This window comes from Phacochoerus africanus, chromosome 1, assembly GCF_016906955.1.
Source record: "Phacochoerus africanus isolate WHEZ1 chromosome 1, ROS_Pafr_v1, whole genome shotgun sequence".
NCBI lineage: Eukaryota > Metazoa > Chordata > Mammalia > Artiodactyla > Suidae > Phacochoerus > Phacochoerus africanus.
The window spans coordinates 11,539,381-11,553,707 of NC_062544.1; the positions used below are offsets into that span (position 1 = coordinate 11,539,381).

At 49.9% G+C, this 14,327-nt stretch overlaps 1 protein-coding gene across 2 annotated transcripts in view; it reads right to left on the bottom strand.

The window, feature by feature from the left end:
• Nucleotides 1-478: 478 nt before the first annotated feature.
• The window catches only part of FAXDC2 (fatty acid hydroxylase domain containing 2), a 29,104-nt gene continuing 15,255 nt past the window's right edge, over nt 479-14,327 (bottom strand). The window contains exons 5-9 of one of the 2 annotated variants that reach the window (XM_047774053.1): nt 10,438-10,559; nt 4,054-4,259; nt 3,490-3,595; nt 2,903-3,069; nt 479-2,150 (exon numbers count right to left, since the gene is read on the bottom strand). In XM_047774053.1, coding sequence (XP_047630009.1) covers nt 1,994-2,150; nt 2,903-3,069; nt 3,490-3,595; nt 4,054-4,259; nt 10,438-10,559 — 758 coding nt within the window. In that variant the 3' untranslated portion in view covers nt 479-1,993. Of the gene's footprint in view, nt 2,151-2,902; nt 3,070-3,489; nt 3,596-4,053; nt 4,263-10,437; nt 10,560-14,327 lie in introns of both variants that reach the window. The other variant, XM_047774042.1, reaches the window with a different exon arrangement.

Below are 14,327 nucleotides of genomic sequence, written 5' to 3' on the forward strand. Positions count from 1 at the left end.
ATAAAGTCCCCCAACCATGACTGGCCCCTGGGCCCCTGTTGGCTTCTCCATGACCCACGAGGCCAGGTAGCAGCACTGGTGACATTCAGAGTGCCAGTCTGGCCATGGTGTGTGATTACAAAGGTATAAATGTGTTTTCTACTCATTATCTCACAGCTGTTTGTTTCCCAGGCCGGGCACTTCAGCATCCTGTCAGAGATGGTTTTCTAGACGATTCCAGTGTATGCCGGGTAGGTGGGAACCTTAACTGCCACCAACGGCCTGAAGGACCAAAGGAGAGTCTAGGAGGTGGTGAGCGGGGCTTCTGCAGGTCTCCCGGGAAGAGAAAGAGTGTTAATTCACCCTCACTCCTCAGCCTGTTGGGAATACCCTGAAAGACCCACCCAGTGTTTCCTTGAGCTGCTGTGGCTCCCCGACGCCATGTAGTCATGAGAGCCAAAGTGAGTCGTGTAGTGGAGAGAAAACCACAAGTGTCTACTGCAGTTTGAAGGACACCAGTTTATTTCCCTGCCGTCTCTCACCTTTGCATGTTCTGCTGGGAATGTTGAGACCTCGGCCTTTGCTTGAGTCTCTCTGGTACCCAGTTTCAGACCCAGCCCCTCATCCCTCTGCGCCCAGACAGTACCCCAGATGCAAAGTCCTCACAGGGAGAAACACATCCCTTCTCCCACTTTCTCCTCACTCTTCACATTGCCGAGTTCACCGATGGTGAGCCGTTTTCCAGCTGTCTGTTCGTAGCATCGGGTTGTGGGTCAGGCCAGCAGCAGTGAGCACTTAGAGCACCGAGGCAGCAGGAGCTGCACCAGCTAAAGGGGAGCTATCCCAGGGAGGAGGGCGCCTCCTGGTGCACACCCGGCTGGCCAACTGGGCGGGTCCTCCGGGCACCAGGACTGCTAGGAAGAGGTTATTCGGATAGTTCTGCCTGGAGACCTGGCCCTGTCAGATGTTACAAGTCCTTTACAAAATTACAGTGGGTGCTTTTCTGGACAGAGCAGAACTGAGAGTTCAGGAATATATCAGAGTTAGAACTGACCATAGTGGTCTTTCAAGTTCATTTGTTCTTGGGAGCCCCACGGTGGGCACTGCTTCCACCTGAGCAGATCTGCGGTTTTGCTGTGTATAAAAAGGGTCACTGCCCAAATCGTCCTGAATCAGTGGTGCTTAACAACCGGTCCATCGTTGAGGGGAAAGTGACGACTCGCCCTTTGTTTAGCCATGTGTTTCTTGCCCTCTCACTGGAGGAAGAGGGTTCTAGGCCCTTTGGTCCTGCTTCACAGAGGCCGCTGAGGGGCCTCAGTTGGGTGTTCCCACAGGTCAGCAATTCAGACTTTTCCCTCCGTGCATGGAAGGGCCCCTAGTAGCAGGGCCACAGGGTTGGGCCTTTGGTTTCCGTGTGTGGCTGAAGGTACCAGGCTTGTCTGTACCTCTTTGGTACCTCAGCGTGGATCCCAGGAGGAACTCCTGGGGGTGGCTTCCATTTACAATGGGGGCTTGATCACATTACCTGTGTGTCTACTCGGGGGCAGAGGGGACTTGACCCCAGAACCACTGCCAGTGTGTCCTGGCCCTGGCCTGAGTAGAGTATGAGAGTTGTTTGGGACTCGGGGGGGAGGAGGGGGCAAAGCAGTGTCTTCTGGTTCCCCCACCCTGGCATCAGCCACAGCCTCCTGCCACCTTTGTCATTCCCTGTGTCTTCCCAAGGCCACAAGGAGTCATCTGGGATGTCTCAGATGCCTGGCTTCTTCCCTCTGACTGGCCTCCGTTCCCAGAGCTACAAGTTTTCCTCTTAAACTAACCCCTCCCTGGACCCCTTGGAGGATGGCAGGCAGTTAGTGTCCTGGCCCCATCCTTGGCCCTGCTTTCCAGGAAGGTGTCCTTCCCCTGCCCTCTTGGTGTCCTTGTTAGAGTGTGGGCCGAAGAGCAACCCAGAGGCCTCAGGCCACCTGGCAGTTCTCTGCTGAGGGGCCAGCCAGGGCAGCCCTCGGGCCATCTCTTACTCCATCTTCTTTGGGGGGTCGGGGATGCTCTCAGAGAGCGGGGTGAAGCCCAGCAGGATCGTGTGTCTCTCGTAGGCCTTGGTCTGCTTGAACACGGTGTCGGTCCCATGGAGGTGGTCCAGCACCCCCAGCACCCCGTAGCACTGGTTGAACCTGGAGCAGAGAGGAGGGTGCCAATGTCCTTTTCACCTGTGTGGTCTGGCACGCGTTCTGAGCACTCAGCCGCTGCCCCATCCCCGCCCCCACCTTGCTGACCACCTGCCTCAGAGTAACCTGCGGGTATGAATGCACTCCTGGAGCCACTCCAGACTGAAAATCTACCATCTTCCCCGAAAAGCTCTGTGATTTCACACATACAAGTCAGACCTGTGGCAGACCCAACTGGCTCGGGTAGGTTCTGGGACCACCCCTATCAGAATCCCCGGGAACACTTCGAATAGAGCTTCCAGGCCCTGGTTCCCCAGATGCTTCATGCAATTCATTGTACTTGGACTGTAACCCAACAGCCTGCAGTTGAGAAAAGCACCTCAGGTGATTCTGGTGCCGGAGGTTCCTAGCCCACAGCCTGCAGCCTTTCAGAGAGTGTGCACTCGGCTGGAATCGGATGCAGGTATTCAGTGCCTACGTGCATTTTCTGACAATGCCCATAGTTACATTAGATACTCAAAGGGCCCAGGCCCTAATTCGGATTAAAAACTCCCAGCCACAGGAAGATCTAGTGTCAGGAAGGAGGAAAGGGGCAAGGTGACCTGGGTCCTGGGGGGTCAGTGTGTTCCTCATTTGGGGCACTTCTCCCTACACTAGGCTCACATTTTCACTGAGATAGCGGTGTCTGCTAGCAGGCACTCCGGGAGTAAAGGTGGAGGTTGTTGCCCGGGACCAGAACGGGGGAGGGGGTGCCTTACTTGAGATGGTGGTAGTCATGGAATTCAGGTGAAGGCAGGAAGGGTAGGTGGTAGCCACAGTGGGAGATGATGGTGATGATGAAGGCCAACGAAAACCACACGGTGATGGAGGACAAGTGGGAACCCATTATTATTGGACCCACCATTGCCGGCAGCATGTTGGAGGCCTGCAAGGAGAGGGCTGTTTGAAGGGGATGGAGGGGACCCAGGTGTGTGTTCCCATTACTCCAAGGTGGTTCCAGGAAGACATCTTTGACTTAGATCTGGAGAAGATGAATGAGCTTCTAGACATTGATTTGCTGGAGTCCTTCAGCTTTGAAACTTATTACAAGTTATTAATTATTTGCACCTGAATTTCTTCATTAGCAAAGTGAGGCTTTAGAAGGTTTGGGAGATGACTAAATGAGATAACTTAGGTTGGGCATATAGAGTAGCCTGGCCTATGCCAGGCCAACAATAAATGGTAGCTATTGAAAGGGCAGAAGAAAGAATTAGACTATTAGTGTAGTCTAATTCTGTGCAGGAGACCTTAGCTTAGAGAAGGGGCCCTCTGCCCTTTCCTCTGTGGGGAGCAGAGTTCTACTCACCACGTGCTCAACGGGGTGGGCATATAAAGAGATCACTCCAATAGGAGCTGTCCACTCGTGGTGTTTCTTGTGGATTTTCTTGTAGAGTGTTGGATGGTGAAGGAGCCTGGGAAGATAGTTAACAGTTAATAATCTGTCAACTCCCTCTCTCCCTCCCCCATCAGACCATGAAAATCCAAATGTAGGAACTAGGGGTTGTACATCCATGGAGGAAAGTTGATAGCACACCGGACTGATGCTCAGACACACCTGCCTTTGAGTGCTCTTGGTGCATAATTAGGGGGTGGTGACATTACCTCTCTACCTCAGGTGCATCAACTGTAAAACAGGGATGATGGGCAGAAGATTGAAGAAGGGAATGGATTCAACGGGACACTGCCCTGGCACACACACGAATGGAGCTTCTGGACACTCCTCAGTCTTCTGAAGGTGTCAGCTGTGGAACCAATGGTTGTCTCCCTGTTAACTAGTTCCCGGGAAGCTTTGGGGCCGGGGGTATGTTCCGGGGATGAGTGAGGCAGGAAGAGCATGGAGCTGGCTGGGCGCAGGCAGCCCCTCACTCACCGGTGTGAGTAGTAGAACAGGACTTCCTCAGTCAGCGTGAAGATGGCGAGCTCCAGGAGGAACCAGTGGAAGGTGGGGAGCTCTTGGCGGCAGGGGTCTCCCCGCAACTTGAGGATGGGATAGAGGAAGACCAATAAGGGCAAGGAGATGACAAACTGGTTGAAGAGAACCATTTGGATAGACTTGCGTAGCTTCACGGGGTCCACCTGCCGGAGAGAGGAAGGAAGGACAGAGGCAGACAAGCGTATAAGAAGTAGGAGCTCCTCTTCTAGGAACCAGGCTCCTGTGTGATCTGCTCAGGGGAGGCCCTCCCTCAGGAGTAGATGCCAGGAGTGATGTCTGGCTGTAGCTGGCAGCCCAGGGTGGAACCATCTGCTAACGCCCTGCCTTGGGAAACTCCCCTCCCCCAGCCGTAGTCTCTGCCTGAACCTGCCTTCTGCTTCCTGCTTCTGCAACTTCCACCACTGTCCTCCCCCGTTCTCTGCTCCTGCCCAACTCCATGTACTCCTGACAGGCACCTTAGGGAGCCTCCAGGGTGCCTGGAGAAGGCTCCTGGCCTGAGTCCTTCAGCCGTTAGCCCCTCATCCAGAGAGCCTTGATCACATACAGAGATGAAGGTCATCTGCCTCCTCACGTGCTCCAGCCTCACTGGTCGAGGCCCAGAATGAAGAAGGTTTGTGAGCCAGGGAGCTGCTACCTGGCCTCCTGAACAACTTGCTGTGGCTGATTCTTCCTGGGTTTCACGGTGGAGTTGTCAGGATGGGAACCTGTCTAGACCTCCTCTCCAGGTCATAGTGGACAGTTGGACCACATGCTCCAACCCCAGCAAGTCACAGTACAACAGCCAGCATTCTCACAGGTGTCAGTAAATCCCCGACCCTTCCATTTGTCGAAGCACTGGAGTTCCTGGAAATAGCCCAAGGCCACAGGCTGCTGGCTGCGGGTGGGCAAGGGGTATTTCTTCCTGAGAAATGTCCACAGGCTGGGGGGTTTCTACCCCAAGGTGAGGCTGTGTGCAGAGTGGTCCTAAGACTTCAGGCCTGCCTCTTCCTCCGAACCAGAATTCACTCTCTAGACCTTGAATTCCATCTACTGGGTGAAGCCAAGGTCTGACCAGCCTGGTTTGAGAGCATCTGTAAAGGATGCCATCCACCTCTTCCAGGAAACTTGACCAAGAGGAAGGTGTCATATATGGTTATTCATTTTTTTTCATTCAACTGATTTTTATTGCGTCCCCTCACTGTTACAGGCAGTGTTCTCTGTGCTGGGATGGAAGCAAGGAACAAATCAAGGATTGCTTCTCTCATTGAGTTTCTACTCTTCTCATTTTAAATAGAGTGGCCTTGGGCAGCTTCATTGAGATGATGAGTTCTGAACAAAGAGGTAAGGGTGGTGAAGGAAGCTGATACCTGGGGGAAGAGTTTTCAGGCAAGGGAAGGGCTGGCGGAAAAGCTCTAAGACAGGTACACTCCTGGCATCCTTGGCTGGAGAGGAGTGAGGTATGAGGCGGGGAGGAGGAGCCAGTGCATCTAGGGACGCACAGGCCCCTTTGAGGACCGTGTCTTTTACTCCAAGAAAAATGGGGATCATCATCCCAAGATTGTGAGCAGAGAAGGGACAAGATCTTACAGGGCTGCTCTGCTGCCATGTCGAGAACAGATAGTAGGGAACCAAGAATAGAAACAGACCAGTTAGAATTGCAAAGATATACAGAGGAGAGGATGATGGCCCAGAACGGGGAGGTAGCTGTGGAGGTGGTGATGAGACAGGGTGGATTCTGGATCCATTATGGAAATTGAGCCAATAGTGTTTCAGATAGATTGGATGTGGAACATGAGGGATAGGGTAGTCAAGGGTGACTGCAAAGCTTCTGGTCTGAGAGGCTCCCCAGCTCCAACTGGGGAGGCCATGGGTACCAAAGGCTTTGAGGAGTGAGAGATCAGACTTTCTCTTTGGGACGTGGGATTAGAATCCAGGCAGAGATTTCAGAGAGGCCACTGGATAGTTGAGCCTGGAATCCAGCAGAGAGCTCTGCCCTAGAGATATCTATCTGTGAGCTGTAGGCATTGAGGTGGTGTTTAAAGTCATGCCACTGAGGAGATGAGGATGGAGAAGAGGACTGAGGCTGAGTCCTGGGCATCGGCGTTAAGAGGTTGGGAGATTAGGTTGAGGAAGAACCAGAAAGGAGACTCTGAAAGGGTGATCAGTGAGGTGGAAAGAAGGAACGTAGCCTTGGGAGCCAGTGTAAGAAGCTACAACCAGGATGGGAGGGAGCAGCTGTGGAAACACCCCAGTAGGTCTAATGAGTCACGCCTTTGACACGAACACTGGTGACCTTGCTCAGGACAATTTTGGGGGAACAGAGGAGGTGAAGGCCTGATGGGAGGAGGTTTATACAGAAGGTGAAATGATGGCTTTGTGATTGTTTTGGGAGATGCAGGCTGAAGGGTTTGGAGATTTATAATGTCTGAACTTAGTTTCAAATTATTAGGCCAAAAATTCTAGATGCATAGTTACATTTTTATACATAAAGAAAGCAGGAGTTCCTGTCATGGCACAGTGGTTAACGAATCTGACTAGGAACCATGAGGTTGCAGGTTTGATCCCTGGCCTTGCTCATTGGGTTAAGGATCCAGCGCTGCCATGAGCTGTGGTGTAGGTCGCAGACACGGCTCAGATCCCGAGTTGCTGTGCTGTGGTGTAGGCCGGCGGCTACAGCTCTGATTGGACCCCTGGCCTGGGAGCCTCCATGTGCTGTGGATGCGGCCCTGGAAAGGGGACAAAAAGGAGAAAAAAGAGAGAAAAGAAAAGAAAGAAAGAAAAAGAAAGAAAGCAAATATTGTAAAATATTTGAACTTGGCAGATCTAGGTGGTGTGTAAATGAGTGATAAGTGTACTAATTTTTTAACTTCTGTATACGTGTTGATAGGTTTTTTTTGTTTTTTTTTTTTTTTTTTTTTTTTTGTCTTTTTTGTTGTTGTTGCTATTTCTTGGGCCGCTCCCGTGGCATATGGAGGTTCCCAGGCTAGGGGTTGAATCGGAGCTGTAGCCACCGGCCTACGCCAGAGCCACAGCAACGCGGGATCCGAGCCGCGTCTGCAACCTACACCACAGCTCACGGCAACGCCGGATCGTTAACCCACTGAGCAAGGGCAGGGACCGAACCCGCAACCTCATGGTTCCTAGTCGGATTCGTTAACCACTGCGCCACGACAGGAACTCCTATAGTTTTTCATAATTACTAAATGCTGGGAAAAAGAGAGGAATTGGAAACTGTATCGACAACTCTTTCAAAGAGCTTTACTGCAAAGAGGAACAAGAATATATGTGGTAGTGAGTGTGGGAGAGGAAGCTAAGAGGGTTTGGTTTGGTTTGGTTTGAAGCTAGGAAAAATTATAGGCTGTTTGTAATAAGACAGAGAGGTATAATCCAGAAGAGGAAAAGAAAAGAATAAAGGAAAGAGAACGAAGAAATGCTGGAGCAATTTCCTGGAGTAAAGAGGGGGTGATGGGTGTAGTGCAGAGTTAGTGGAGGACCAGGCCCTCATGGGACAGGGAGAGGATGGCCACCTGTAGTACCAGGTGGGTAGTGAGCATGTCTGGGCAGGTGCTGCCTACAGGTTGAGCTAGTAGGCGGCTGAGGGAACTCTCTTCTGCCTGCTTCAATTTTCTTAGTGACGTAGGAGGCGAGGCCATCCTCTGGGAGGAGGTGAAGTGAAGGTGGGAGGTGTTGGGACTTGTGGAGGGAGGAGAAGGTGTGAACCAGCTCTCTTTCCAGGAGAGTGGGAAAGTAAGCAGGGCTTGCGAGAGTATCTTATGAATGTCTTAGTGTTCAGGTCCCAGTTGAGGACCTGCTCCTAATGTCTTAGGTCAGGGGTCAGGCCTTTCTGGAATGGGCCAAAGACTAAACGGCTTCTGGCCTTCTCACGTGTGTGGCCACCTGAGGGGACACACAGTGTAGGAGCCCTCGCTTTCTTTCCTAGGAACGGTGTGACCTCGACCTCATCACTGAACCGTTCTGAATGTCAGCCTGTGCAAAATGCTGTGAGACTTCCCTGGGTGGGAATTCACTGTAGACTGTGAAGTCTACTTGAGAGCTGATGTGGCCTAGCAGTTCAGAGCACAAGCCCTGGACCACACAGCCTTGGGGTGAATTATGGTTATAACCAATGTCACATCTCAAAGCCTCCATTTTCTCTCCTGGATAATGAAGATTATTAAAGTACTTGAAGACATGCATTTAGTCAGTGATGCCTGATAAGGAGGCTTCTGACAGGTGAGATGTTCTCAAGGGCACAGCACTGGCTTCAACCCTTTGGCTCCGGTTCCTGCCTGCCAGGCTCAACCCAGGGGAAGCCCCTGGCTGGCAGTCCTGCCTCAAGTGAGGGGAACTCCTTCCAGAAGCTCTAGTTCAGGAAGGGATGGTTCTGAAAGCGTGGGTCAAGGGCACTACTTCTCAGCCACTTGGCTTTCCAGAGTGCAGGCTACAGAACTCCCTAAGAGCCAAGGTGATTCACCCAGGTACCTGGCAGATCATTAAAAGACGATTGTCTTGTCTGGGAAAAAAAGCCAGCCTGTGGAGAGAAGTCTGGCTTTAAGAAACAACTTCTTCTTTGTTGTGTAGGAGAAGTTTTCTAGGGGTTACTGGAGCACCAAGTTGGCAAGTGGGCTGAGGGAGCATTGGGCACTGGGGCTTACTTCCCAGACGTGTGTGATTCAGACATGTGCCCTTGGCCTTCTTGTCCTTCTGGGCCAGGAGTTCCTGATCAGTAAGGCCTGGGCCTTTTTGCCATGGATGAACTGTGCACTGTTGGTTGTACTGAAAATCTGGGGAGTTCCCGTCGTGGCGCAGCGGAAACTAATACAACTAGGAACCATGAGGCTGCGGGTTCGATCCTTGGCCTCGCTCAGTGGGCTAAGGATCCGGCGTTGCCGTGAGCTGTGGTGTAGGTCACAGACGTGGCTCGGATCTGGCATTGCTGTGGCTCTAGCATAGGCTGGCAGCTACAGCTCCGATTAGACCCCTAGCCTGGGAACCTCCATATGTTTCCAGTGCAGCCCTAAGAAGACAAAAAAATAAAAGATGATTGTCTTGTCTGGGAAAAAAGCCAGCCTGTGGTTTGGGTGGAGCTGAGGAGAGAAGTCTGGCTTTAAGAAAACTTCTTCCTTGTTGTGTAAGAAAAGTTTTCTAGGGGTTACTGGAGCACCAAGTTGGCAGGTGGGCTGAGGGAGCAGTGGGCACTAGGGCTTACTTCCCAGGCGTGTGTAATTCAGACACGTGTGCTTGGCCTTCTTGTCCTCCTGGGCCAGGAGTTCCTGATCAGCAGGGCCTGGGCCTTGTTTGCCATGGATGAACTGTGTACTGTTGGTTGTATTGAAAATTTGGGAGTTCCCATCGTGGCTCAGTGGTTAACGAATCAGACTAAGAACCATGAGGTTGCGGGTTCGATCCCTGCCCTTGCTCAGTGGGGTAAGGATCCAGCGTTGCCATGAGCTGTGGTGTAGGTTGCAGACGCGGCTCGGATCCTGTGTTGCTGTGGTTCTGGTGTAGGCCGGCAGCTACAGCTCCGATTGGACCCCTAGCCTGGGAACCTCCATATGCCGCGGAAGCAGCCCAAGAAATGGCAAAAAGACAAAAGAAAAAAAAAAAAAGAAAATTTGGGGAGTTACTGTCGTGGCACAGCGGAAACTAATACAACTAGGAACCACGAGGTCTCGGGTTTGATCCCTGGCCTCGCTCAGTGGGTTAAGGATCCGGCGTTGCCATGAGCTGTGGTGTAGGTGGCAGACATGGCTCAGATCTGGCATTGCTGTGGCTCTGGCGTAGGCCGGCAGCTACAGCTCCGATTAGACCCCTGGCCTGGGAACCTCCATGTGCTGCGGGTGTGGCCTTAAAAAAGCACAAAAGACAAAAAAAAAATTGGGGAAGGAAGATCTGATTAAAAAATAACCACCACCCCCACATTCAGAATTGATATTTTAAAGGGCTTAATCCATTGTTTCAGCAACTGTCATCCTTGGTTTCAGCTTCTAGGCTTTGCTGTCCCTGCTCCTGTAGATGGCGGGGAACTGCCTGACATCTCTGGGATGCACTGTGCCAGCCACACTGAGACAATCATTTCTGTTCCTAAAATGGTGAGCGCAGTGCCCTGGACCATCCCAGGCACGTAGAGAGTGAGGTCTGGGAGTCAGAAGACCAGACATTGACCTTGACTGATGGGCTCTGAGATTTGGACCATATTATGTCCTCTCTCTAATTGCCAAAGAGGGGGATGTGGCTCTCAATAGCCATGGTCTCTTCTGGGCCAGCTGGGAGCATTTTGAGAGTGTGGCTTTAGCCCTTATTTTCTGTGCTTTGACCAGGAGAAGCTGCAGCAACACTTACAGGGTCATTCTTGCCGACCTGAATTCGGTAGCGGGAGATGAAGTTAGGCTTTCCAGTTGTGTCAACCACCAGCAGAAGTCCACTAAAGCTCCAGAAGAAAAAAACAGGTACCTGGGTGGCACCTAAGTTTTGGAAGCAGAAGGAAAATGTCAGGGTAACCTTAGGAATTGGAAGCCTACCTGTTTCCCGAGGTAGTGACCAAGGCTGCATTTAGACAGACCCTTGCCAGGGAGGTCTTGGTGCTTGGGGACAACAGGCCTGACTTTAGTCTTGGGGTGACAGACTAGCTGTGGGAGCTGGGACAGGTCGCTTAAGGGCAGTCTCTATTTCTCCTCTTAGTTATGAAATGGGGATCACAACCTAAGTGGATAGAGACCATACGCTACAAAATGATGCTAAGATGTGTGATGTAGTCTAGATATAAATGAATTTCAGTTGACATTTGCGAGTCTGTGCCCACGAGCCCTTTAAGAATTGCCGAGGACAGGAGAAGCCAAAGAAGAGCTTGGTATGGTAGGGCGCATGGCTGACAACAGGCACTCAGGCCCCTAATCCCCGTGGACATGACATGAACAAAGGGACTTCAGGCGTCCAGTCAGCCTCTGTCAAAGAGGAAAACCCGTCTCTTAGGGGCTTCCAATGGAACCATCTTCAGAGCCTGCCCTCTTGGAGAGTCAAGGTCCAGGCCAGTGTGGTAACAGCTCTGAGAATTCCTCTTGGACTTTGTTGAACTCAACTTTTCCCATGTTTCCTTTACCCAGAACTCTATTTTCTCAGAACATCTCATAATAGGTTGGCCTTGCATCCCTGTTTGCCCAGGATGGTTTCAACTTACATCCGGCATTCCAGCCTCATTATTAATAACCCCTCCTTGCCTCTCACAAATGTCCCATTTGGATGATAGATCATATGGCCATACCATCCATTAGCCTCACAGCACCAGTGCTCTGCAGGGTATTTTAGGTAATGCTGATCAACACTTCAAATTCAGATATGACCTTTGCTCACGTCCCACTTTTCCATAATGTCACATCCCAAGTATCTCTGACCTCTCACTGTGAACAAATAAGTACTTTGTCCCTCTCTACTGGCAGTGATTCCAGGGATGTTCGTTCCCATGTTACCATGCAGAGGCTTACCGACAAGAGTGAGAGTTCTGAGCCCTAGTGTAGTTTCCCATGCCTGGGGACTTAGCATGGGGGGGAGGAGCCCATGGAGCATTTGGCATTGAGGGCCAGTGGGGCTTGTGCATAGGAGCTCCATGGGACTGGGGGAAAGGGAGAATCCATTCTTGAAAGGTGAGGTGCATACAGGCTTTCATGTGCACTGGATCTCAAGGCAAAGCAGACACTCCAAAGGAATCTGGGTCAGACCTGACTTTAGTTCTTGGAGGATCTCCTGGAAAAACAGGGAGTGACTGGACATTACCAACTTCCATGAAAGACTTTAGACTGATGATAGTAAAGATGATTCAAGATCTTGGAAATAAACTGGAGGCAAAGACTGATAAATTACAAGAAACATTGAGCAAAGAAATAGATTTAAGGACTAAGCAAGCAGAGATGCAAAATAAAATAACTGAAATACATTCACTAGAAGCAACCAACAGCAGAATATAGGAGGCAGAAGAACAAATAAGCAAGGTGGACAGACTAGTGGAAATCACTGACATGGAACAGAAAAGAGAAAAAAGATTGAAAAGAATGAAGACAGTCTAAGAGAACTCTGGGACAACATTAAATACACAAACATCCATATTATAGGGGTGCCAGAAGAAGAAGAGAGAAAGGGTCAAAGAAAATATTTGAAGAGATAATAGCTAAAAACTTCCCTAACATGGGAAAGGACCCACTCACTCAAGTCCAGGGAACACAATGAGTAACATATAAAATAAACTCAAGGAAGAACACTCCAAGACACATATTAATCAAACTGACCAAAATTAAAGACAAAGGAAAATACTGAAAACAGGGAAAAGAAGCAAATAACATACAAGGGAACCCCAGTAAGGTTATTAGTAGATTTGTTGTTGTTGTTAACCCCAGTAAGGTTATTAGTAGATTTGTTGTTGTTGTTGTTGTTGTTATTGTTGCTGCTGCTATTTCTTGGGCCGCTCCTGCGGCATATGGAGGTTCCCAGGCTAGGAGTTGAATCGGAGCTGTAGCCACCGGCCTATGCCAGAGCCACAGCAACGTGGGATCCGAGCCGCGTCTGCAACCTACACCACAGCTCACGGCAACGCCGGATCGTTAACCCACTGAGCAAGGACAGGGACCGAACCCGCAACCTCATGGTTCCTAGTCGGATTCGTTAACCACTGCGCCACGACGGGAACTCCTTATTAGTAGATTTTTGAGCAGAAACTCTGCAGGCCAAAAGGGAGTGGCATGATATGCTTAAAGTGATGAAAGGAAAAACCTCCAACCAAGATTACTCTACTCAGCAAGGCTCTTGTTCAGATTTGAAGGAGAAATCAAAAGCTTTATAAACAAAAGTTAAGAGAATTCAGCACCACTAAACCAGCTTTTACATCAAATACTAAAGGAACTTCTCTAGATGTAAAAGAAAAGGCCACAAATAGAAACAAAAATACTACAAATCAGAGTTCCCATTGTGGCTCAGTGGTTAACAAATCTGACTAGGAACCATGAGGTTGTGGGTTCCATCCCTGGCCTCACTCGGTGGGTTAAGGATCCAGCATTGCTGTGAGATGTGGTGTAGGTTGCAGACGTGGCTTGGATCTGTCATTGCTGTGGCTCTGGTGTAGGTGGGAGGCTACAGCTCCTATTCAACCCCTAGCCTGGGAAGCTCCATATGCCATGGGTGAGGCCCTAAAAAGACAAACCCCAAAAATAACAAGGCTCACCAGTAAAGGCATACATACATTAAAGATAGGAAATCATCCACACACAAATATGCTACAAAACCCAGAAATCATGAAAAGAGGAGGGTACAAATGCAGGACATTGGAGATGCACTTGCATTAAGAGACCAACAACTTAAAACAATCATACATATATTCTATGATTCTATACCTGGCCTCGCTCAGTGGGTTAAGGATCTGGTACTGCAGTGACTGTGGTGTAGGTCGCAGACGTGGCTTGGATTTACATATCAATAATTACCTTAAATGTAAATGGACTAAATCCCCCAACCAAAAGACCTAGACTGGCTGAATGCATACAAAAATAAGACCCATGTATATGCAGTCTTCAAGAGACCCACTTCACTTCTAGGGGCACATACAAATTGAAAGAGGATGGAAGGAAATATTCCATGCAAACAAGAATCAAAAGAAAGCTGGAGTGGCAATACTCCTATCAGACAAAATAGACCTTAAAGGAGTTCCTGTCATGGTGCAGAAGAAATGTATCTGACTAGGAACCATGAGGTTGTGGGTTTGATCCCTGGCCTCACTCAGTGGGTTAAGGAACCAGCATTGCCATGAGCTGTGGTGTAGGTTGCAGACACAGCTTGGATCTGGCATTGTTGTGGCTGTGGCATAGGCCAGCAGCTGTAGCTCCAATTGGACCTCTAGCCTGGGAACCTCCATATGCCACAGGTGTGGCCCTAAAAAGGCAAACAAACAAACAAACCTTAAAGAATATTATAAGAGACAAAGAAGGAAATTACATAATGATCAAAGGATCAATCCAGGAAGAAGATATAACAATTGTAAATACATAGGCCCCCAACATAGGACCACCTCAATATAAAAGGTAGCTGCTAACAACCTTAAAAGGAGAAATTGGCAATAACACAATAACAGTGGGGGACTTTAACACCCCATTTACAGCAATGGACAGGTCATCCAGACAGAAAATCAATGAGGAAACAAAGGCCTTAAATGATGCATTAGATCAGATGGACTTAATAGATATTTACAGAAC